We start from the raw sequence: 23,919 nt of genomic DNA, 5'->3' as shown, positions 1-23,919 counted from the left end.
CCTAAAGCAAGTAAACAGGAGGTGACATGTCTCAAACAGATTCCGTTCAGACAGGAGGTATTGGGATTCCCTCTGAGACCTTTTTCACTTGGCTTATCCAGAAAACCTTGTTCAGTTCTGGGAGAACACTTCATCCACTTCGCTGGTCACCAGTTTGACTCCAGATTTTGTCACTCAGGTTCCTTTATTTGGTGTGCAGCAAGCCTATGCTGAGTTGATCAGACTCAAGCTTAGTGGGTGGGTCTAGACTTTGAGCACTGGTTCCCAACCTGGGGTGCAGGACCCCTTTGGGGGGGGCACCAAAGATTACAGGGGGTCCACGAGGCTTCAGTAATATTGAGGTCATTTAGCTCCCAAGCTCCATGCTGGCTGGAGCAAAGAAGCAGCCCCCCCCTGAGGGAGCCGCAGTGCTAACCTCCACTCTGGCTGGAGCAGAGGAGCAGCCCCCCAACTGCCAGGCTGGTGCCCAGCCTGAGAGGAGCAGCCCTGGGCAACCCCTCAGGGTTCGCCTTCATTATCCTCAGTCTATTAGGGACGGGAAGCGGTAGGGCTACACATAGGGCGTGCATGCAGTGGCAGCTGTGCAAGGGAAGGCTTACCTTCTTACTTAGGTAAGAGTAACTTATTATGATTATTTATGTATTTTAGTGTTGTTATTATCATTATACGTGTTTATAGGGATTATATGTGTTTATGGCTGGTGATGGGAGAGTCAGGGGGCAGGGGAGGCGTGTATTTTACCTAGTGTTAACTAGCCGGGCTTTCACTCAAAAAGGTTGGGAACCACTACTCTAGAACATCTGGTTGCACATATCCAAAGTCACACAGCAAACCTCCTGCCTTTAGTGCATTTACTATTCTCTGCATCACACCTTGTGAGATTGGCTGGTTACTTTTCAGGATTGGAACCAATCTGAGTGTAGCACTCCACTGCCTCCAGCTAGCCCCTCCAAGACCTGCAGACAGGCAGGGAGGGGCCAGGGCCACAATCCCTGAGGGGAGAAGGAGGGATCCAATCGATGACTTGGCGCTCCGGGGCAGGCACGGCTGCGCGGGGGAAAAGCGCGCGGTAGGAGAGACGTCGCCGCCGCGCGCTGTCTCGGCGTTCGGCCGTAGGCGCCGCCTGTCGCGGCGCTGATTGGCTGGGCGAGTCCCGCGTGCCGCCATCTTAGCCCGGGAGAAAGCGAAGGGGTGAGTGAGTGAGTGAGGGGACTCGGGGAACGGGCGGCTCGCGGGGGTGAGGGGTACCTGGCCCAGAGGATTCTCCGCTCATTAGCTTGTGCCTGTCTGTCCTCCCCCCCTCCCCAAGACCATGAGCGCGGCCGCCGGTCCCCGCTTGCCGCCCCTGCTGGAGACCCTGGAGGATCCGGCCGCCCCCCCAGGGGACCTCACCGACGCTCACCTCACCATCGTCAAGTGAGTGCGGCCGCCGGGCTGGGGCGATGGGCCGGGGGCGGGTGGCTCCCGCAGGGCTGCCTGTCAGGGCCGCGAAGCGATGGGCAGGAGGGGAGCGCCCCCATGGGAGAGCGTGCGGGCGTGTGCAACAGTTGTGAGAGCGAGCGGGGGTGTGCGTGCGTGTGTGCGGGGGGATGCTCCTAGTGAAGGTTAGCTGGGGGGGAGGGTGTGTAACAGGTGTGAGCTTGTGGGCGTTACTTTGTTGCAGAGACAGCCGGTAGAGGCATGACTGGAAGCGTGTGTGTGTGTGTGTGAGCGCCTTCCACACGCGTTGAGCTAAGGGCATGGTGCATCGTGTGTGGGTCGGGAATATCTTGTGCACACGATTGAAGGCAAAGCGTGTACTGACTGCACAGACACTCAGCGATGTGACTGGCAGCACAAACAAAGGCACACTTACACACTGACGAATGCAAGCAGTTATTTTAGTTGGAGGTGGAGGGAAAGCACTGCAAAATGTAGAAATATTTGGCCATTAGTGATATTTGTGGACAAATGCTTGAGAAATGACAATGCAAGGAGGAAAACACTTCTTATTTGCAGATGTTACTTTTGGGGAAAATCAGATAGGCCTTAATCCTGCAGACACCTATACTTAGGCTTAATTTTTCGCACATTGGCTTTATTTGGACTGCTTCCATGTGTCAGTATTTGCAGGATTGGGGCCATAATGGATAGAGAGAAAATTGGAATGCTGTTAGCTTTTCTTGCCACGAGTTAAGTTTTTTCTCAGAGTTGCCTCTGGCAATCCAATTTAAGAAAAAAGCTATTTCTCTTTTTAGAAACTCCTCACACAATTCAAATTGTGACTATTAACATTTGCGCGTTCAGTTATGTGGTACCTTTTACATTTACAGTCCGCTCTTCCATTCAGATATGTGGTGGGCATCACTAGCTATTGAGTATGCATATTCTTTCTAATACTTGGAGCCCAAATTCAAAGTTTGATATTAGCATTTAAAAAAAACAAAGCCTAATTTTTCTTTAACCCTTTTTTTAACTTTTGATGTGTGGTTTTTTAGTTCTTTAGTGGCAAGAGTAGCAAAATATAAAATACAAAAATATTCTGTACTCAGTACACTGATGAGATATTAGTCATATTCTGTTTGGATTTTATGGGCACAGGCTTAAGTATAGACTTGTAAATGCTTAAAGGTATGATTTTCTTTTTTCTCCTTCCTCCCTCAACACTTAAGTGCTATGTTTCTGCTATCTTTTTAAAAGATGTAGATGAAACTGTTACTTTTACTTAAATAATTTGACAGTGTTTTAATATAAACCTTACCATAGGAATAAAATGTTTTATAATTTGTAAATATGACTTATTTTTTTCTCTCTGTTTCTTGGAGTCGCCTGACTGGTGAGGAAGGAAAAGAATTCACTGCAGATGTTGGAAAACACTTTCCTCGGCTTTGTAAAGTATTTAAGGTATGTATTTTGTTTGCTAAAGTTGACTTTGCTATACAAGGCTCCGTAAATAAAAGAATCAAAGCTTTGTTCGTATATTCAAGATCTGGGTTCAGTGTGAGTCTGGTTTAATACTGAGCTCATTTAATTTCCAGTCAAACTGGGTAAGGAACTAGCCTAAGTTTGACCTTGTGAATTAAGATATCTAGTATATTGGCAAATTGTACTCTTCTGGCTTTTTCTTTATGTTGTGGAGATTGTATCTTCTTTTCCTACAGAGAGATTAGTTTAGCTAGGTCAATCTTTTTACTATAAAACTAGCTCGCAACAACATTTCTTGGATGCTAAGGTCTGTTTGGGAGGCATGAATGTCTTACAGTTCTGTCAAGTCCAGTTTTCCCAGTAAAAGATCACGGTCTGTTATGACTCTTACAATCAATAGTTTAAAAGAATATTTTTCAAGTAAAAATCAACTCCCACAATCCATGTCACTTCTCTGATGCATCCCACAGTAGGCTGGCACTAGTAATCATAAAAACAAAGATGTAATTTGGGGTGCCAGTGTGTAATGCATAATGGATGGAATGAATTAAGAATTTTAAGATACTGTATCTTTCTAAGTAGTGAATACCTCTGTAGCATAGTAGTGGGGATCATCAAGATGATATTGCTAATGATGATGATTACTAATATAAAGTTCTTATTCCTCTCGTGATGATTAGTTCATCTCTATTTTAAGCATGTAATATTCATTTTATTCAAAATACAGTAATAAAAGAAATGGGTGATAGTTACCCCTCCCATTTATTTGAAAATCAATTCAGTCAGATACTTAGATGTTTTAGAATTTAATTCAGTAACAAGCATCCAGATTTACAGATGACAAAGTGTCTTGAAAACCCCAACCATGTTTTGTAGTTTTTGGTGTGACTTTGTGCTGTAGAAACTAGGCATGCTTTTCAATTTGCATTTAGGTATAAGATTTAATCAAGCATAGGATTTTTTTTATTGTTCTGAATTCCATTTCATTGACTTAACCATAACTCAGCTGAGCAGCTACACAATACATAATCACACTTTGTAATTAGTGATGTGACTTGGAGTTTTAATGTTTTTTTTGTTTTTGTTTTGTTTTTTTGCAGGCACACATTTCTAGTAAAAACTCAGAGCTGAGCAGTGCAGCACTACAAGCTTTAGGATTTTGTGTCTTTAACTCAAAGATTACCTCTGAATTATCTGGTAAAAATATTACTAGAACTCCTTGTTATCTTGATTTTTGAAATGTGCACTAACCTATTTGTTCTAGATTGAAATTAGGAATTTTCAAGTAATGAGGCAGATGAATTTGCAGGTGAAATGTTAGGATTTATTGTGGAGTTGGTTACAGGCAATTGGAACAGCTTGCCTCCTGGTGTAAACAACATAATTAATTCATTGCTCCCACACACACTCAAACAAACTTTATACTATTTCATGTCATCACATTAATAATACTGAACATTACCTTTCTTCCACAGTGCTGTACAAACAGCCTCTTCACTTACAGCTTTGCTGCTGTTAATGGTTAAAACCCTCATGTAGAATCTTGGATTGGTGTACACCATCAACAAAATAGTGAAATTGATTCTGGTTAAAGCCAATTGCACAGTGGTTTTAATTTTTGTTGTTGTTGTTGTTTGTTGTTGACAAATTAGAGAAATGTTTGTATAGTCTTTGGTGTTTCTTGTAACACATTTTTCAAATACAAATGTGACTTTCAAGTTTATGGTGTTTCAATTTTCTATAGTGCTAATGTAGATGGCAGCATATGTATGTAATATTCTACACCTTTTTTTGCCTAATGGTAGTCTATTTTAGCCACTCTTTCCTGGAAAGTTTATTTTATATATATTTAATATAGTTAAAATGTTAGCAATTACATTTTTGTGGGTTTTGGAATTAATGTTTGATATGCCCGAGCTAAAGTTTTTTGTGTGACCTAAAAGCTTGGTAAAAAAATTAATAGAATTTGTGAAAACAGAATTTGAAGGCCATATGTTCTGTTTTGCTTTTTTAGCAACTGAAATACAAGAGTTACTTTCAACAGTGAACAGTATTGCTGTAAAAGCTTCAGACAAAAACACACGCACTCGAGCCCTTTGGGTAATCGCTAAGCAGACCTTTCCTCCTGAAATTGTTGGGAAGGAGGTGAGTTTAAAAAAAATTTTTTTTTTTCCCCCTTATCTCTCCCCTTCGGCGTAATTTAAAGAGATAATTTAGGTAATCCTCCCGTTGTTTCTTCAGGTACCCAGTATAATTTCTACACTAGAAACCATACTTACTAAAGGAGACGTATATTCCATGGCTGTTGAATATGAAGCATTAAATGTTGTCATACGGTATGTGAACTGTAATGTTAAATGTTTAGAACAGAGACTGAGTTTTGGAAAAGCCCATTTGAAAAAAGAATCTTAATGAATCTTAAAGAATCTTTGGATGCACTTAATAGTTTAAGGACAATATTTGACCTAATTTTAAAATGTTAGACATGCTGAGGAATGTTCTGAAGATTGCCTGTGTATATTTAAAAAAATCTGTATGATAGAGTACATACAGAACCTGACTTTATCATAACTGCTTATGCTTTTCCTGGAGACCACTGGGCCATTTAGTTTGCAAAATGTCTTTCCAGACCTATAATGTCATAGCTGATTTTAATGTGGAGAGGGACACTCTCAGATTTTTAAAAAAAAAATCATTTTTCACATCTTCAGTTACTAAGCTGAAACTTTGTTTTGTGTGTTTTTTTTTTTTTTTTTTTTTTTTTTTTTAAGTTTACACATTTGATACTTGGTTTACACCTTGGAAAATTAAGCTAGGTTCATTGGGATGTTTCCAGCATTGCATGGGAATGCTTACATCCTAAAAACTTGTTCTAAATAAATACTGTAAAGAATTTTTTAAGTTTTTTTTAAAATGCCTACATTTTAGGATTAAAACTTATTGAAATTGGGTTCCTCCCATTGGCATTGTTGGAAATAATAAAAATAGTAGGTTTTATCATCAACACTGAGTGAATTTAGTATTCATGAGAGTGAAGAATTAAGGTCATTGGCTTGAAGCAGGCATGTTCGGCTCCTTGCAAAATATGCTTATCTCTACTAATGGACTGCAATGCTGATGTCCCAGTCAGGGTCCTGTATTGAACAGAAACAAATTACACAGTTGCACCAAACTGTGTAGTGGTGTGTGTGCACAAATAAGTTCAGTCTCATCGTAGTCTTTATTTTACTTAAGACCTAACCAGTTTGATTTAAGTTTTCTGGAACAGTGTTTCTCAACGACCCAGTCTGTAGATAAGCACCAGTCCCTGAGATCTCCCTGACACAGTTTTTGAAGTCAACAAGTTGGTCCTTGGAATCAAAAAGGTTGAGATAAACAGTTTCTAAACTTGTGTGCGGGAGATCTCAGGGACTGGCACCGGTCCATGGACTGGTCATTGAGAAATGCTGCTCTAAAGCAAACTGGCTAGTTCACTTAAGTCCCGATGTTTGGCCCTTCCAAAATAAATCTTATAAAGTAGAGAATAATAGTTACTGCTGTCCACTTGCTACATTTTCCTGGTGTATGGATTTTCCTGTTTTAGTGGGGAGCGTTATGTACATATTAAAGAGAAACATTTGACTCAATAATTTCTGAATATTTACCTATTATTACAAGTAACACCTAAGATTACTGAAAAGTTAGGGTTTTTCTCTCTATTTGTGTTTTATATTGTGTATTTGGCAATACTGTGGGCATTGTTAATTTCGTTCTGCATAATTCCATTTTTCCTTTTGGTGTTTGTGTGTCTTTCACCCAGCAACAGAGAGAACAGAAACATCTTTTAAAAATAGGAGAATGTGATTGTAAAATTGGCAGATATCCTCAAAGGTGGCATGTGTAGTACCCCGAATTAAATATAACTTAAAAAAATTGACTAGAAGTTGATGATCTTTTAACAAGGATTCCTGTCAGAGGTCCGTAAGGCTACCTTTGTTTTCCTTGTAACTTAATGGAGAATTATAACTTTTATAGTATCATCTGGTGCTTGGGTTACATCATTAAGAACTGAAATCTTAACTCGAACAAAACAAGTACAGAGGAAGTTGTTCAGAATAAATTTCCCTTTAATTTTCAGTTATGGTGCTAAATCTGTTTAATATTGCCAAAAAAAAAAAAAAAAAGGAAGGGAAAAGAAAAATAAATTTAAAATATCACTTCATCAGACTTTGAGGGAAGTATCTGAATTGGTACTTAGGTGATATACTGATACATGCAGAGTTTCACTAAGTTAGATTTTTCAAAGTGTAATTCAAATTTATTAAAAGTGTTGAATAGCATTTTGTTAGTACATAATACATCTGAATTTTAAATGTATATTTTGATTACAGTAGCAAAGGCTATTTTTTGTTAAGACCTGCAGTAAGTATAGTAGTTCCATATATAATTAATATACGTGTACTTCTTTGTTGAACACAGTCTAATGGAACAGACTCCAACCCAAATGGGAGAAGAGGCTGTGAGGTGGGCAAAGTTAATCATTCCTATGGTCGTCCATTCTGCTCATAAGGTGCAGCTACGAGGTGCCACTGCACTGGAGATGGGAATGCCATTGTTACTTAAGAAACAGCAGGAAGTGGCAGTCATCACTGAACATCTTATGACTACTGTAAGTGGAAAGTGCTTTTAAACCTTTTTCTCAGTATTTTAGAGAAATTGTCAGACATCTCCTAGCAATGGTTTATTTTATGCTTTTAAAATATCATTTAACTTTCTGAATTACCCTAAAATACTTGACTCTTGAACCTTGACTGGAAGGCCATTTCATACTATGATTTTTTCAAAGCATCTCTTAATGTGAATTTCTCATGGAGAGTTAACTATGATAGAAGTGAAGCCATATTCAGCTTGGCAGTAAGTAGAAGTGTAAGCTTTCTTAGTATCCCACTTTGTTTCCATTCAGTTTTGGAGGTGACTGTCTCCATACACTTTCATTTTTTGATTTGTCTGCTGAGAATACCAAAAAGAGTATTTAGAACTGAAACCATCAACTAACTTTTCCTGACTCGGTAGTTAAATGGTGGCATCCTGTTCTGGCTATGATCAACATATGCCTCTGTATATGGCTCTTATAGTATTGCCAGTCACCTTTGCCAACCTGGCAAAATTATACTTGACCAGTGTGAGTTAGTATGCTTACCAGGTGATGCTTGGGCATGAGGAGTGTGCTGGTGTGGAGCCATAGCATACCATGTTGCAGAGATTCTGGGCAGCACTGGCCTGGTTGGCTGCTGTAATTTTGAGGGTCTATGGGCCTAAATTGCTGCAAGGACTCTTTCAGCCCCATAATAGCCCAGCATGACTAAGAAGCAAAGCTCAAAGCTGCTGTACTCCCTCCCACAACCTTGGTGGGCTGCAAGTTTTGTGCTGCACCTTTAACAGGTTTTGTAGAAGTAGCACAGTTAGAGCCCACACTGTGGTCCCTTCCTTCTAATTCTTGTCAATTCAGTGCATCTGTATTTTAGAGCTTGTATTGAAGATTTTTAAGCTAAATACAAAAACTTGTAGCTCATTTTACATATTTCACTGCACAATTAAAATGTAACAACCTTTTATTTGTCTTCAGAAAGTAATTTCAGAACTCCAAAAGTTATTCTCTGCAAAAAATGAGACCTATGTGTTGAAATTGTGGCCGTTGTTTGTCAAGCTACTTGGAAAGGTAAGCAGAAGAGCAATAACTTTACTTTTTAAGGTTTCATGACCATAGATACTGACAGTATAAATGCTTCATTGTATAAAAACAGTATTATTTTACCTTTAGACACTTCATCGTAGTGGCAGTTTTATCAACTCATTGTTGCAACTGGAAGAACTTGGATTCCGTAGTGGATCACCAGTGGTAAAGAAAATAGCCTTCATTGCATGGAAGAGTCTGATAGATAATTTTGCTTTGAATCCAGGTAGATAAAAATATATTAAACAACTTAAGTTTAATGTCAAGCTAACCAGGAGAAAGAAAGAAAGAGAGACTTGCTTTACCCCTCTTAATCTAGTAGTGCTCAGTTATGTACAGGTTAAGTATTATTTCTTTAAAAATGCACATTTCAACTGATTGATGGTTCTTTCTTAGCTCAGTCTTGCTGCAAGGTAGAGTTACTAAGTTTAACATTCGTTTCATAATTTAATTGGGCCAAGCCCAGATAGCAACGAAATAGGACACACAAAGTTACACTGCAGTTCTTCATTTTGTGCTACATGGATTGATTAGCAGGAGTCATGGTTAGGAATCTGGAGACTGAGAAATGACTTCTAAGATATAATCAATACTTAAAGTTCAGCATGCATCCTGACTGCTTTATAAAAGACCCTTTTGCAAGGTTAGACCTTACTGTCAATGGTACTTATTCCAAAGGAAAATGAGATAAAAGTGGAAGTTTCTTAAATTAAAAAAATTTTCATTTAAATCCTTACTGAAGTGTGTGTTCCCCACCCATATAATTAGATTTGGCCAAATTCAATTTTTTAAATAATTTCTATGGATAATATTGATTGTTTTTAAGCATTTATTTTTATTGATTTAAATTTTCATAGTTGCAGGAGATTATGAGGGATCTGACAATGTGCTGGGGAGTCAGACAATTATTTAATTATAGAAGACATTAAGATTCAAAACGTTAAAACTTTAACAGTTAAAACACAAACTGTCAACATCACATATCAAAATATACAAAGTAAATATCCTTAAATCAAACTCCTAAGTTCTGAAGCAGCATTTTTTTCTTATTTTGCCCATCTGTATGTTTTGATGATTGTGACAGAAATATTTTTTGTTGATTGATTTATGTGTGTATGGTAAAATTGACATTTACCAATAAAAATCTAATCCTTCCAACAATGCTTCAGTTCTGCTAAAAAAAATGGAGAGGATTATTGGTGGTAATGTGGCTAAAAGTTTCCAGTACAAATAAGGAATCTAAGTCAAAGTCCTAGCATTCTGTGGTTCTGTAGCATACAGCATTTATCCCATACTAGTGAAGAGACTAAATACATCTTTTTTTTTTTTTTTTTTTTTTTTTTTTTTTAACCACATTCAATAAGAGAATATCTTCTCCCAACATGCATCTACTGGAGTTAAGATAGTTAGTTTTTTAGTACTGGTTTGTGGGGACACACCTGCCATTTCCAGGAGCTCATTAGAAAGCTGTGTTTTGGCATGGTCTACACTAGAGAGTTTTTTGTTGAACAAAGTCAGCTTTGGTCGACAAAACTGGTGTACACACTGCCCTGTCTTTTCAACAAAATAAAACCACCTCAATGGGAGTTGTAGGGCATTTGTTGGGGTAGTTAGGGTGACACAGTGTCAATGTAGGCACTGCATCCCCTTACATCAGCTGTGGAGTGTCATTCTTGTCAATTTCATCGCTATGACCAGTGGTGGCTGAAAGTCAACCTACATTAGATTGACTTATTTTTGAAGTGTAGACAAGGCCTTTGTAGAACCGCTAACAATGCAGTAGTAGTCTGCTAAGCACTCTTCTTCAAAATAACCTTTACCTATTAGCCAGCAATCTAAGGAGTTGCAGTGATTTTTCACTTTAATATTTGGAAATTCTGAAGCACTCCCTTGCCTTATTGTTGTTTACCGACATCATAGGGAGGGCTCCACATTGTCCTCATCTTAGCTGAATGGTGGTGGATTGATGGTGAAGCAGCCCAGGAAGGCCCACACCAAATACAGTGAGGTGCTCTCTGCACAGCACTCCTCCCAGTGTTGCTAATGCTGTATTTGGCAGATTCTGTATTTCTGAGCCTGGTCAGCCCTGAACCCTGATGCTGTTTTACTTTCACTGGCAAGTCTTTTTTGTCCTGTGTCCGCGTGCCGAACATGGCATTCAAGCTAAGGAGTGAATCGCAGTTCTGTCCCCTATCCCTCCTCCATTGGATGCCAGAGTTGAAGGACGTGGCTCTCTCTAAAACAATTCCTTTAACAAACAGTTGAAAACAGGTGCTAGTTATACTGCAACTTGAATCTGTTGCCAAATCTGAGCTAGTAAAATAATAGACCAAAAGACATTAGCTTGGCAAATCTGGTGATAAAATAATGCAGTTTTCCAGTGTAAGGGTTTATAAATCCTTACCACCAGATAATAAAATCCAACATTTTGAGGGCTGCATAATTGTTTTTTCAAGGTGGATGTTGCAGTAGCCTCTTTGGCAAATGATAGTAATCCTAGCTGATTTTTTCTAAAAGAGGCACCCATAGGAGGAACTTGGGCTCTGGCTTTCAATCGCTATAGCCTTGAGGGGGTAGTTATTAACATTATATGAGTGCTAGAGGATAATTTTATGTTCATATTCAAGATCATCTCTGCTTCCAGAGACTCCTCCATGTTCGCCTCTTGCTTTATGAACTCCAACACCACAGATAGATGGTGTATATATGGCTCTTACCTTGGAAAGTAGACAAGCAGTCATGCAGTTCTGCCTCATGGAAAACTTGAAATAAGATCCCTGTTTAGATTAAAAACACAAGAAAATAATGGCAGATTCCATAGACAACTGGTAAATTTTCCCACTGGCTAAATGTAGATGAAGATGGAGCAAACCTTGTGAGCCCCTTGGAACACATTTGTATCCTGAAAATATTCTGAAATGATGTTCCGGTTAAACAGAAATAAATTATGGAACCTAAACAGAGGCATACTCAGACAGATGACTGCCCATCTTCCTCCGTAACCAATTACTACTGCAGGAGTATCTTAAAATATATCTTCTCTCATCCAAGGGACATGTCTGCGACAGACATATATGTTCAAGAATCTCTGTTCCTTCATGTTCTTCCTTCTACCAAACTTTTTTTTTTTTGTATACAGAAATTGTTGGGCTTTTTTTCCCTGTGTGGAGATCATGGAACTATTATGCTTGCACTATAATCAGTCTGTATAGTCTAGAAGTAGTCTAGAGATCTCCCATCCTACTCCTCAGCCTTAATGGCACAATATGTATAGAAATGTTCCTCTGAGGTAACTAAAGATTTTATTAAAATATTGGGCACTATCTAGTTTTGTGAGCAAGATCAGCGTTACCTTCTGTTATTTAAGCACTGAGAGAACAAATATCGCTTCTACTCATAACACAGATAACTAATGCCTGCCATTTAGGTGGGAGCACACTTTGACTCTCGTATTGTCTGTGGTTCTTAGACACATACACATGGCTACAAATTCAGGCTTCAAGTTTTCCTAACTTCCCTCAACTACATCCTGTTGATGTTAGATAGCAATCACTATTTCGTATGGCACCCAAAATACATATGAATCTCTTGGTTTTAGAGTTTAATTCCCAAATAGCGAAAAGATGATAGGGTTGGGAGACAGCAACAAGGAAGTGAGCAGTAGAGTTAGAATAAGGTTAGCAGTCATTCTCACTTTTTCGGTTAACGAGTTCCATAATGTGAGTCCAGCTCCTTTTGGAAATCGCCTAACTTGCTTAAGAGATTCCCCTATTGAACAGCAGTTTAATTGTTTCAGTAGAATGTAGCCATCATATCTGCCAAGTACAGAGAGAGCCATTCTCTCAGGTTGCTAGGGCTGTTTCCATAGAAGGCTTTAAATATCAGGACAGAGACCTTGAAGTAGATACTGCCTTCAACAATGAGCCAGTGCAGGAAGTGGAGCACTAATCTGCTATATGATCATCCGAATAGAACCTCACTTCCAAAGTTTCAACATCATCTCTCTCAAATTCAGGTGTCCACAAATGGACCTTTTCACATTGTCTCACATACAAGTTGAGGATGTATTCCAGGGGGAGAAGTCCAGCAGTCCTGAACATTTTTACATGCTTTGTTACTGAATGCAGTGTTGAATAATTCAGGTTTCTTTCTCTTCTTCTATCTGTATCCAAAATACAAGGAGCAACTAGAGTGCGAACTGTATGTCTGAAGAGCCTTAGATTAGAGAATTTAGATTAGCTGTACCAGAGATTTGCAGACCGTGCTCTTTTTCATCCAAATTACAGAGGCCAAATAGCTTCAATCCAATAAATCCATATGACTTGGATAATACATCAGGAAAACATATACCAATATTGGCAACCCAGCTCAATGTTGACCTTTTAGTGTGAGCTGAATGCTTTGTTTACAGCAGAAGAAATGTGCAAAGTTGTAACTTAGGCCCTGATTCACACCTTCACTAGGCATCATAAATTAGATTTTATTTTTCTCATTTCTTCAGGACACAACTCCCCATAGCATTTATTGCATTAATTATCCCTATTAGTCAAATCCTAGTATTTCAGGCTTTCTTCAGATACCATCATTTTCCTTTTCCACTCTCCTTGATTTTTTTCATTGCTGTATCCCAGGCTTGCCAAATCTGTGATTCAAATAAGAGGGGGATTCCCTGTCAGTTAATTTCTTTTCTACCATTTAACATCTGCTGATTTGGATCATTTATCAAAACTAGCTTTTCTAGGCTTGGGTTCTTTTCTCCCCTTCCCTTCCTTTTATTCTTTTTATGTATTTTTTTAAATGAAATAACTTTTTTCGGTTTTAACTGTTAAACAGTTTCAGAAGTACTTGTTCTGGCAGGCTCCTGGTTGAAAATGGAAACGAGTTTTTCCTGCCAACTAAGTTAGGGCTAAGTACCTAGAAACTGGTGACAGAGAAAACTGACTGTTGCTGAATTACTGAATGTGTTAATTGTAAGAAAAGAACCAAATAGTTTAGAATTTCCCCTTTTTTACTGTGCTGCAAAATAATTTAGAACTTTTATTGCATCTTTTAAACTGTGTTTTTGTTTCTTAAGATATATTGTGCAGTGCAAAAAGGCTGAAATTGCTAATGCAGCCACTGAGCTCTATCCATGTGAGAACAGAAGCTTTGGCACTGACGAAACTGGAGGTCTGGTGGTATTTACTGGTGAGGCTTGGACCTCAGCTGCCTGCCAACTTTGAACAGGTAACAAATAAAAGTAATTTTAGCATAATAGTTGAGCCTTTGTTCTGTTCATGTAAAACTAAAACTTGTTTTATGGTATCTTTTTTCCCCTGTAGCTGTTTATTTGGATTCTCTGTAATCATTGGCCTTAAAACAATTACTGAAAGGACACTGTCACTCTTGTAGGCACCAAACTTGACGTGCTTCCAAAAATGTAAGCTGGTAGATCAACAGAAAAGAATAACTTTTACTATTCATACACATTGAAGTTAGGGATGTAAATGAAGTTTAAAAAATAGGCATTTAACCAAATAGACAATGGACAAATAGAATATACATCTAGTATGTGGCAGCCTGTTTATAAAGTAGTATTTTTAGCAGAGAGCAGTAGTTACCCTGATATGCATTCAGTCTTAGTAGACATCTGTGTGAACATAAAAGCTGCCATACTGAGTCAGTCGTGGTCTGATTGCCCAGTGTCTTGTCTCCAATAGTGCCCCATACCAGAGCGTGAGGAGTGTACAGAACAGGGTAGTTATGGAGCAATCCACCTCAATCTTCCTTTCCCAGCTGCTGGTAGTCAGACGTTTAGGGTAGCCCTGAGCAGGGGTTGCATCCCTGATCATCTTGGTTAATAGCCATTGATGGACCTATCCTCCATGAACTTATCCACTACTTCTTTTTTTTTTTTTTTAAAGTTTAAAAAGACACTCAATTTTTAAAATTCAAATAGATTTAAAGTAAATAGTAGTTTTGTGTATTATCTCTGCTCTTGAGTTTTCCAGTCAATTTTTATGGGTTTATAGTCATATCTGCCTATTTTTCTATAGATTCATACAAACAAATGAAACTAACTAGAGGGGAAATAGTGTCATGTGCATAACATAAAGACCATCTTTTTAAAATCTCTTAATTACTGTACAGTAATGCAGGAGTTTGTAACAGTAGGTAAACACTTTTATGTTAAGAACTGAGAAGTTGGTGTTTTAATGTCTTCGTTTTCACCCTAAATGACTTGGGCTTTAGCTACATGGAGAGACAGTCTCAAGTGATACTGCAGTAGTTGTGATCATATGGAGTCCAAGATAACAGTCCCCTAGTTAAAGGGATAGGAGTGATATATTCTTTTTGAGGGGTTCACTTTCCATGCCCAGTTGAGCATGGACTTGGTGACCTGCAAAACATGCATGTTTTCCCAGAGTTGTTTGGGAAGGGTTGATTTAGGCCTTGTTTACACTACAGAGTTTGTTGACACAAGTTACACTGGCATACAGCCACCCTTGTAATTAAACCACTGTTGCATGGCCTCACTGTTCCTTATGTCAGTGGCGTGTATTCACACTACCAGCTCTTGCATTGACACACGGATCAGTGCATTCTGGGTAGCTATCCCACGGTGCAATTGCTGGCAGGGTGCTTTGGGAAGGGTTTGCAATGCCTTATGGGGCAGGCACAGCATCACATGATAAAGGTTTCTGAATCTCATTGTTCCATGAGCATCCTACTAGATTGTCAGTTGCTTTTCAACTGCCCTATTAGCCAAACTGACATTGCTGAATACAAACACAAGAAGCCCACAGAAGTGAGGGGCAGGGAGGGGGAGAGTGTGTGACGGGATGGGGATGTGTGTGTGTGAGAGAGAGAAACAGAGACTGTGTTGGGGGACAGTGAGTGTGTCTGCACGCTGTCTCTAAGTTCAGACAGCAGCCGGAAACAACCAATCCTGAGACAGAAGCTGGTGCACAGACAGCTGGTATCTCCTTTCCCCGCCCACTCCAGCTCAGCAGAGACCTGTACTCTGGCAGGAGGAGGGGGGACACCCTGACATCAGCCCCTGCTGCCTTCTCTGGCTCTGCACAGCACATCAGAACTCTTCCCCCCAGCTGCCTGCATGCTTGTCATAGGTGAGCAGGATTGCTTCCTTCAGAGTTTGCCCACTGCTTTGTCTCCCCACAGACCCAGGAGAATGATTCACCCTCTCCCCTGTAGTCCAGGCAGGAGCCTGTTTGCTGCTGGGGAGCGGGCATGCTCAGCTGGGCAGTAGCTGTGTGATCTCTCCATGCTGAGCAATTTCAAAACTTCCTGGGGCTTTGGAAGGGGTAGGGGTGCATGCCTGTGTAGCTGGAATGCAGAGCAATGCAGCAGAGTTCAAAACAGTAAACAGAGCAGTCAGGGTGGGCATTGTGAGATAGCTCCAGGAGCTCAGTTACAGCACACTGCATCTACACGGATACTTGTCGCTCTAACTTTGCTGCAAAAAGCTTTATGCCACTCATCAAGGTGTTTTTATTTTGTTGCCAAAGCAGGGGAGTTTTGTTGGCAGGGGGAGCATTGTAATATGTATACCACCACTGTTTTGTTGACAAAAGCTGACTTTTGTCGTCAAAACTCTGTAGTGTAGACTAGCCCTTAGAGGTAGTGATGGGCTGAGGCTTGTTTTGGAATTAAGATGGCTTCTCAGTTAGGTTAATTTTAACACCTTTTTGACATGTTTTGACTAACTCTAGTAATGCACCTAAAGGCTTTGGTATGTATAATTGGAAAACTACTGAAATAGTAAAGTTGGACTGAACACATGAAACAGACTGCTAGCACTGGGTTTCATAATTCTATCAAATTATACTCCAGGATATGATTAAGTAACTGAAAATCTTTCTGAGGCATTCTTATGCTGTAGCTTTTTAATATAGAAAGGATTAGGAAACCTATGGAGCAATTGCAAACTTCACTGTCTCCTCAGTAATATCTCACTTGAAATTATTTAACTTTCATTTGATGACATTATTGAAAATTTTACTGGTTTGGTTGTCATTATTTCTGAGATATAGCAGTTTCATTTTAACTTTTAAACAAGTTGCTTACAGAGCAGTCTAGTCTTTGTATGACTCCACTTTCTCCAGAGATACCAATAAAATACATTTAGTCTCAAATCTGCATTCTTTAATTCCTCTTCATGTGTGTCATACGCACTATCACTGAGGTTTGGTGTCTTTGCAGGTTTGTGTTCCGTTAATCCAAAGCACTTTAAATCTAGATTCTTCCGTTGTACTTCAAGGAACTCCCTCCCGTGCAGCAGCTAATCAGAGTTTAGCCACAGCCACACCTGCACAAAAATCAGGTACAAAATAAGCCCTGCTTCCATATACGTTTATTTTAAACTTGGTCTCATCATTAGTATTGTAAGTGTTAATCGTATATCACTAGAGACAAGCAATAGCAAACACTATATTGATATTGCACATTCATACCAGTCTACTGGTCTGTTTAGAGTAATTTTGTAGCTAGTTAAACCATGAAAAGCTTGTCTATTTTAAGCCTACAAAACCATTCAAATCAGAGAATGCTGGAAAGAATTCCTTGGTGCACTGCATTGTGCCTAGGTATTGCAGGTAATATTATTTGTTCTGGGTCTGTAAACATTAATATATGTATATTTGATGTTAATTTGCATACTCTGTGCAACCATAAGCGGATTCTTCAGGCACCTGATTGGATCTCTTTTTTGCATATACCATGATCCAGTTTGGATCGACGGTTGCCAATGATGGTATGCAATGTGGTCATAATGGAGAAAACAGTTCTCAATTACTTTCACTTTTAAGTCTAATTAAGCCATTTGTATAACCTTAACATGTAATTTTAAGGTTATAGTTTTAGTCGCTCTAAGTTGTATAAATCTATGTATCTCAGTTGAGGCTTTTTTTTAAAACAAGTTAGATGCAAAATGGTTTTAGTTGAAATAGAGCAGAGGATAAAACGTGACCTAAAATTGTTCTGAGATGTATAGTTAAGTGATCTGCAGACTTAAACGAGCATGCTTAAATATTAGATGATGAATACTTCAAATTATAGCATCAAAGCACCACTCTGTTTTTTCTCTTTTCCAGATCATCTAAGAGCAGAACTTTTTTCCCTTTCATCTCTCTCCTTTACCTCAGTGCCCTAATAACCATTTCTTTGCATGGGAAACTTCTCCTTTACCCAGTATGCATTTGGTTGGTGATATCACAACTATCAATATTAGCCTAAAGTCTGCCTATTAGTGGTAAGGGAACTCTAACTTGGAAACGTGGAGGTCTGAATATTGACAATCTTGAGTCTTCTATAATGGGAAATATATTTACCTATCCACTGTAGGCAGACTTTACCCTTCAACATTGTTAAATGGCGTATATGATTTTTACCAGCAAACTCAATGCTGGTCGGTACGGTGGGATCATATGGAAGGGAAGTGAAATGAAGTATGAGGCATAGGAAGAGAGCAAGTTCTCATCACAGACCTGGAAAACAAGACCGACAAAAATACATATTGATAAATCTGTCAAAAGGCAGTTTGTTCTTTAATTGGCTAAAATAACTGAACAAGAGTTAATTTTTTTTTTTAATGGTAAGCAGTCCTGAAGAAAACTTCTATAGTTACAATGTATAAACTCAAAATAAAGGATTCTAATGGAAACTGATAGTTTCTTGAGTAAAGCATTGCTAGTACGTACTTACTATAATGGGAATTTTTGGTGAGGAAGAGATTGTTTTGTGGTTAAAACACAAAGCTGGGAGTCTGGAGATATGGGTTGTATTCCTGGCTCTGCCACAGTGGTAAGTTTGAAATCGTTCTCTCTTCCCCATTTGAAAAATTGTGACTTAATTTTTATATATTGTTTGGATCTTTTTCTTTTCACATAAAAATGGTTCATTTGAATATGGTTGTGATATAATCATAAGAACTGTTCTTCTTCTTAGGTTCTTACCCATTTGGAAGTCCAGTAACACCAAGGATAAACCTGAATTCTAGTGTCGCAGGAATTGTAGTGATCCCCTCAATTCAACTCTTGGGAATTGAAATGCTGCTTCACTTCCTGATGGGGCCAGAAGTTTTGGCTTTTTCTAAGCAAAACAAACTTGTACTTAGTCTAGGTATTTGCATTACATTTTTCAAAGCACTTTGTATTTTCCAAATTATTTTGCTAAACCTAAAGACCTACATAATAAGATAATTAATTACAGATCCTAATCTTTTGCTTAATATTAGGAGCTATCTTTATCATATGGTAATATAGAATATTTAAAGCACAGGCTGTACTTGATTTGTCTTTTAGGCTAAAACTGACTGTTAAAAATATATATGTGCGCGCGCGTGCGCGCACACACACACACAAAATGCAGATTTATAGAACATGTTTTCTGTTTTCTCTTAGAGCCTCTCCAATATCCATTGATCAGTGGCCCTTCTTTTTTTTGTAAGCATGCCAGCACACTCATAAATGCTGTTCAGGAAGGTTTCATTGCAATTGGAAAAGAGGTTCCAGGTAAGAATTTCATGGTGAAATAAGTTTTTTTTATTTTGTGTAGTAATTTTGAGAAGAAGGGAAATAAAATTTTAAAAGTAGGGGAAAAGAAGCTTTTTAATAGGGTAGTAATGAAATTATTAAAACAGCATTTTTCTTATCAACATATCCAGTTTTGTATTTGAGACCTTTCCCTGTATGCTTTGTAGCATTACATTTAAAATTCTTTTCAAAGTCCATAACTTAACTGGTTTTTTTTTTTTGTTTTTTTTGTTTTTTTTTTTTAAATTTGCATTGCTATTTCTCCTGCTCAATATTCTTCACTGGCTTCTCTAAATTTCACTGTTTGTTCTGCAGATGCCATGCTAAATACTATATGGAAGGATATGATTGGTTTTGTGAAAGCAGCTATTGAATCAGGTAATAATGGTTGTCATATCTATTATTGGTGACAAAAACATGAGGGTGTTTTTTTTATTTATTTTTTTAAGACATGGTCCTTTTGCTTTGGCTATTCAGTAAAATACTTCCTAAAAACCCACTATTTCTATGACACCTACAAGAAGCAATCCAATTTTGTAGAATATATGCATATATAATATGTACGCAAATGAGGTTAAACTGTGCCACTTTTGCAGTGAAATCTTCACCATCATGAGCAAGGGTTGTGCAAGCTAGCCCTGTAATCATGTATGCATCAGAAAGGTTACATATATTTAAAAATTGAAAACCTCAAAATGTGAGCATACCAGAATCATCTCCATGTGGTCTTATTGCTGTATGTTTTATGTATGCCTCAGTCCATTTTCCACTTCATTCCACTTACTTTTTAGATCACGTCTTGGATAACATTTCTCATAAACAGGGTTGTGATTTAAATGATTTAGACTTGATTTAGGGGAAAAAAAGCATTATTTGAGTCACGTGGGGCTCTGCAAAACTAATTTTAAAACTTAGGCTATTACAACTTTCAATTAAAATTTATAATGAACTAAACTGTAAATGCTGTCTCTTTAGAATTTGATGATGGTAGGAATTCTGGTAGGGTATCTTATCTGAATTTTACAAAACTGTTAGGCAAAAACCAAAATACTGAAAAAATTAAGTCCTTGATCCTGCAAACATTTAAGCATGGATGTAACTTACTTACACAAGTAATCCCCATTGAAATGATAGGACTTTTCATGCTTAAAGGTAAGCATTGTGTCTATATGTTTGCAGCATTAGGTGCTAAAATTGTATTTTTAAGGTATATTTTTCTTAGTGGCATGAAATCTGCCATTTCAAAAGAAAATTGCTTCAATGTTAACAATGAGAAGTTTAGATTTCAGTACATTAACATGGTTATGAACTCTTTTAATATATACACAGGCCTAAATTAAAAAAAAAATCCTAAACTGAGGCTCATAAACCCATATTTAGGCAATTTCTGATGGGATTTTTCAAAAGTAACTAAGCGATTTAGGAGCATAAATTGCATTGTCTTCACACTGCAAATGCTGATGGAAGGGTTATAGCCTGGACAAAGAATTTCAGCTTTCTTTACTTGTAGAGGTTCAGTTGTCAGAAAGTGATAGTGGTTGCAAGTATAACAGGCTATTATTTGCTTATCAATATTTTGTTTGACTTTCTGGGGCGCCCACAGTAAAGAGAAGGCCTTGGCTGTGTCTTTTCTTCTCTTTCCCCCCCTCCCCCCCCCAAACATACATGAGCATTTAAGTGTAAATTTTTAAGTAGAGAAAATCCTTCTGTAAAATCTGAAATTCTAAAAGGAAACCAAAAGACCAGTACAAAACATCCACATTAGCAATTTAAGACTTCAAAATGGGAAGAAAGTAAAGAATTTGTAAATCCGATTTAAATTAAAAATAATTTTAATCCACTCTGCTCTTCAGGGCAGAGACTTTGTCTTTCTCTTTTTTAGTAAAGTACCTAGCATACAAAAAGACTTACTTTATAAAGTATCTGTTTCTGTGGGCAGTTCATTGCATGTATTTATTGTAGAAACAGAGTGGAACTGAAAATTGACACAAGATGCTATGGTTTGCATTATGTATTGATTTTTTTCAGAAAATGTCCTTGCAGTTGCAGGCATTTAGTTGCAGTAAAAATAATTTTTAAATGATGATCAAACTAATCAGTGCTTTGTTCTGCAGATTATGTCTTTATCTCTGGCTTGAACATGTGTGTTTTTGTTTCTTTTTTTAAAGGCAATAAGAAAGAGAGGCAAGGTTCAGAAATGTTAACCATATTATTACAGGCCTTAAAAAACATAGTTACCTCAAGCACGCTTTCTGTGCAGAAAACATTGGTAAGTTATTTTTATTAAACCTATATTTTCTGCTTTGCTGTTAAGTAGGAAATTGAAACCTTCTAGATTGTGATATCAGTTTCTTGCAATGGCTGCACCAAAACTTTTGGTTCTAAAGAGCTGACAATTTTTTTAAATTGTCGTTTATAAAATTACTGAGTTATTTTGGCCAAACTACATAGGTCGCTTTTCTAAAACCCTTAAGGAATTTTTGTCAAATGTCCACATTAGTCCCATAGTGCGAGTCATTTGTATCCCTTTTCTTCCCAAGTTATCGTTACTTCAGAGAGCAGTTGCTTGTAAGGCTGCTTACTTTCTGCCACTACACAAAACTTCAAACCAGCTGTTAACATCTGGTTTCTCATTTACTTGCTAGTATTGGCTCTTGCACAGAAGTAGACATTTATACATATTCTGGTCTGAAGGATTCTATTTTTTATTACTTTCCTGTTTTCTTCCCTACATCAGTCCCTTATAGAAATTACAGTTAAAGAATTGCCTCCAAAAGTATTGGGGTCACCAGCATATCAGGTTGCTGACATGGATCTTTTAAATGTAAGTAAAACTTTAGTTTTTAAAATTGTATTAGTATTTATACTTAAGAGAAAGGAGTTGGAGTATACTTCATATTCATGGTATGCTGTGTAAGCCACAAGATCTGTATCTTGGTGAAATAATACCATTCTCACTGGTACTTTGTTTTAGAATGTATGGAACACGTTTAGCATACACTTGTCACACACAGTTTAACTGTGTCAATAAATGAGATTAAAATGAGTTGAAATGGGGTTTGCAATTCCTCGTTTCTGAAAGATACTCCTGAAAAGATTTATATTTATGAAAACGAACTTTGTTGCTGAGCACACTATTTATTGCAAGGGTCACAGACAGTACCCAAGAAGACTACTACATGATCTTTTTGTACAGTCTTTGTTACATGTTATAAATGGAGCAGTGTGTTGATTAATAGTATAGTCGACATGTGGTGTATCATGAAAAATTTCAAGAGACAATATAAGATAAGTTTAGTTATTTATTGTTTAAAATCAATAACAGTACACTACAGGGAGAAAAGATTTAATACATCAGTCCTTCTGGGAAGCAGATTCTCACAGCACTGTTCAGTTCACCTTACACAGAAGGTTTGCTCCCAAAATAGTCCCCCAAATCACTTGTAAGCAATTGTCCTATAAATACAAGTTAGAAAGCACTTCAGAGTTGTCTAAGATTCAAGCTGGCAGTTCCTTAACTTCCTTATCCTTGTTTTAGATACTCGCATTGCCAGTACTGCTCTGGGAAGATATCTCACCAGCCTGTAGTATGGGCAGGACATTAATGTATTTTGCCTTTGACAGTTTACTAGCCTCTTATGCGAAATGCTGAGTAGTCCTCTTGCAAGGTATTGTGGGATATACCAGTGAATAAGAGTGAACAGCATTTTGATCAAAACAGTGCAATTCAGTTGGCATAACTGCCCAACAGTCATATACAGTATTCGTACTGTGTGCTTCATACATATTAATGTGGTGTATAGAATACATATAACGCATGTTGACTAACCAGTGGAACTCACTAAATCTTGCCTGGGGCCAAATCCCATCATTGGCGCACTGCTGAAGGCCATGTTAGTAATTGGCAATTTGGCACAAGATACACAATACACTTCCCTCTTGAGAGATTTTTTTGACACTGTATTTCAAAGGCACAAACATTTAACCTTCTAAATTACTTTGTGAGCCAAAGATAAGTCATCAGTGACATGGTTCAGCAGTATCAAGAGAAGACAAACTTTAGTAGAAGCAAGGAAATCCACTTCATTTTGAATAAATACATGTTGTAAGTGTGTACAGTCCCTTCACTCACTCATGTCCAACACATGCTACGTTCTCTTTAGTCTCTCACTGGCTTCTATGGATCCCCAAGAATACATTTCTGCTCAAGCCTCAAAAGGACTGCGTGGAGCAGCCAGGTATTTCTGCCCAATCTTGATGAGGAAGCATGGGGACATCTTCTTTGCCATTCTTTGAGATCCCCAAGTAACTTTGTTTAGTGATCACCTTCAAGCACAGGTTAACTATCTGTAATGGGCTCCCAAACATCTTAGGGCTCCCAAACATCTTAGAAGTAAGTCCTCCATCCGTCAGTACAGTACTCCATCCATCCATCAGTTCATCACTATCTCCTCCATCCAGCATCTTGGTTATAGCTTTTCAGTTGTCTTCCAATCTCCATAAAGACAAGGGCACTGCCAGGAATGATGTTCTTCCTTCCATGGCCAGAAAGTGAGATATCTAAAGGTGACAATCCTTACACCAGAAGATCTCTCAGAAGTCAATAATAGGCTAGCTACTGGGAGGATTTGCACTCTTACGTAGTGCTGCTTTGAATAAGTGTCCTCAGTGAATCAGTAGTACTATTGCTATAGCAGTAGACCCAGGGTTTCAATTATGTGGTTAGTTCATGTTTATTAGAAAACATGGATATGAGCCTAAGGTGGGGCA

General features: G+C 38.1%; 1 protein-coding gene across 2 annotated transcripts in view; it reads left to right on the top strand.

The window, feature by feature from the left end:
• Positions 1-1,056: 1,056 nt before the first annotated feature.
• Positions 1,057-23,919, top strand: part of RIF1 (replication timing regulatory factor 1) — a 53,454-nt gene continuing 30,591 nt past the window's right edge. The window contains exons 1-16 of one of the 2 annotated variants that reach the window (XM_067549478.1): positions 1,057-1,191; positions 1,310-1,416; positions 2,805-2,883; positions 4,005-4,101; positions 4,919-5,049; positions 5,146-5,240; positions 7,363-7,552; positions 8,510-8,602; positions 8,705-8,843; positions 13,692-13,843; positions 16,820-16,940; positions 18,563-18,736; positions 19,018-19,128; positions 19,465-19,527; positions 21,318-21,418; positions 21,887-21,973. In XM_067549478.1, the coding sequence (XP_067405579.1) occupies positions 1,313-1,416; positions 2,805-2,883; positions 4,005-4,101; positions 4,919-5,049; positions 5,146-5,240; positions 7,363-7,552; positions 8,510-8,602; positions 8,705-8,843; positions 13,692-13,843; positions 16,820-16,940; positions 18,563-18,736; positions 19,018-19,128; positions 19,465-19,527; positions 21,318-21,418; positions 21,887-21,973 (1,737 nt within the window). In that variant the 5' untranslated portion in view covers positions 1,057-1,191; positions 1,310-1,312. The other variant, XM_067549479.1, reaches the window with a different exon arrangement.

The sequence above is a fragment of the Emydura macquarii genome, unplaced genomic scaffold (genome assembly GCF_026122565.2).
Source record: "Emydura macquarii macquarii isolate MOO-44397 ecotype Brisbane River unplaced genomic scaffold, CSIRO-AGI_Emac_v2 contig_1253, whole genome shotgun sequence".
Classification (NCBI taxonomy): Eukaryota; Metazoa; Chordata; order Testudines; family Chelidae; genus Emydura; species Emydura macquarii.
Note: the sequence above shows the minus strand (reverse complement) of the source record. Positions and strands in the feature narration are given on the sequence as shown.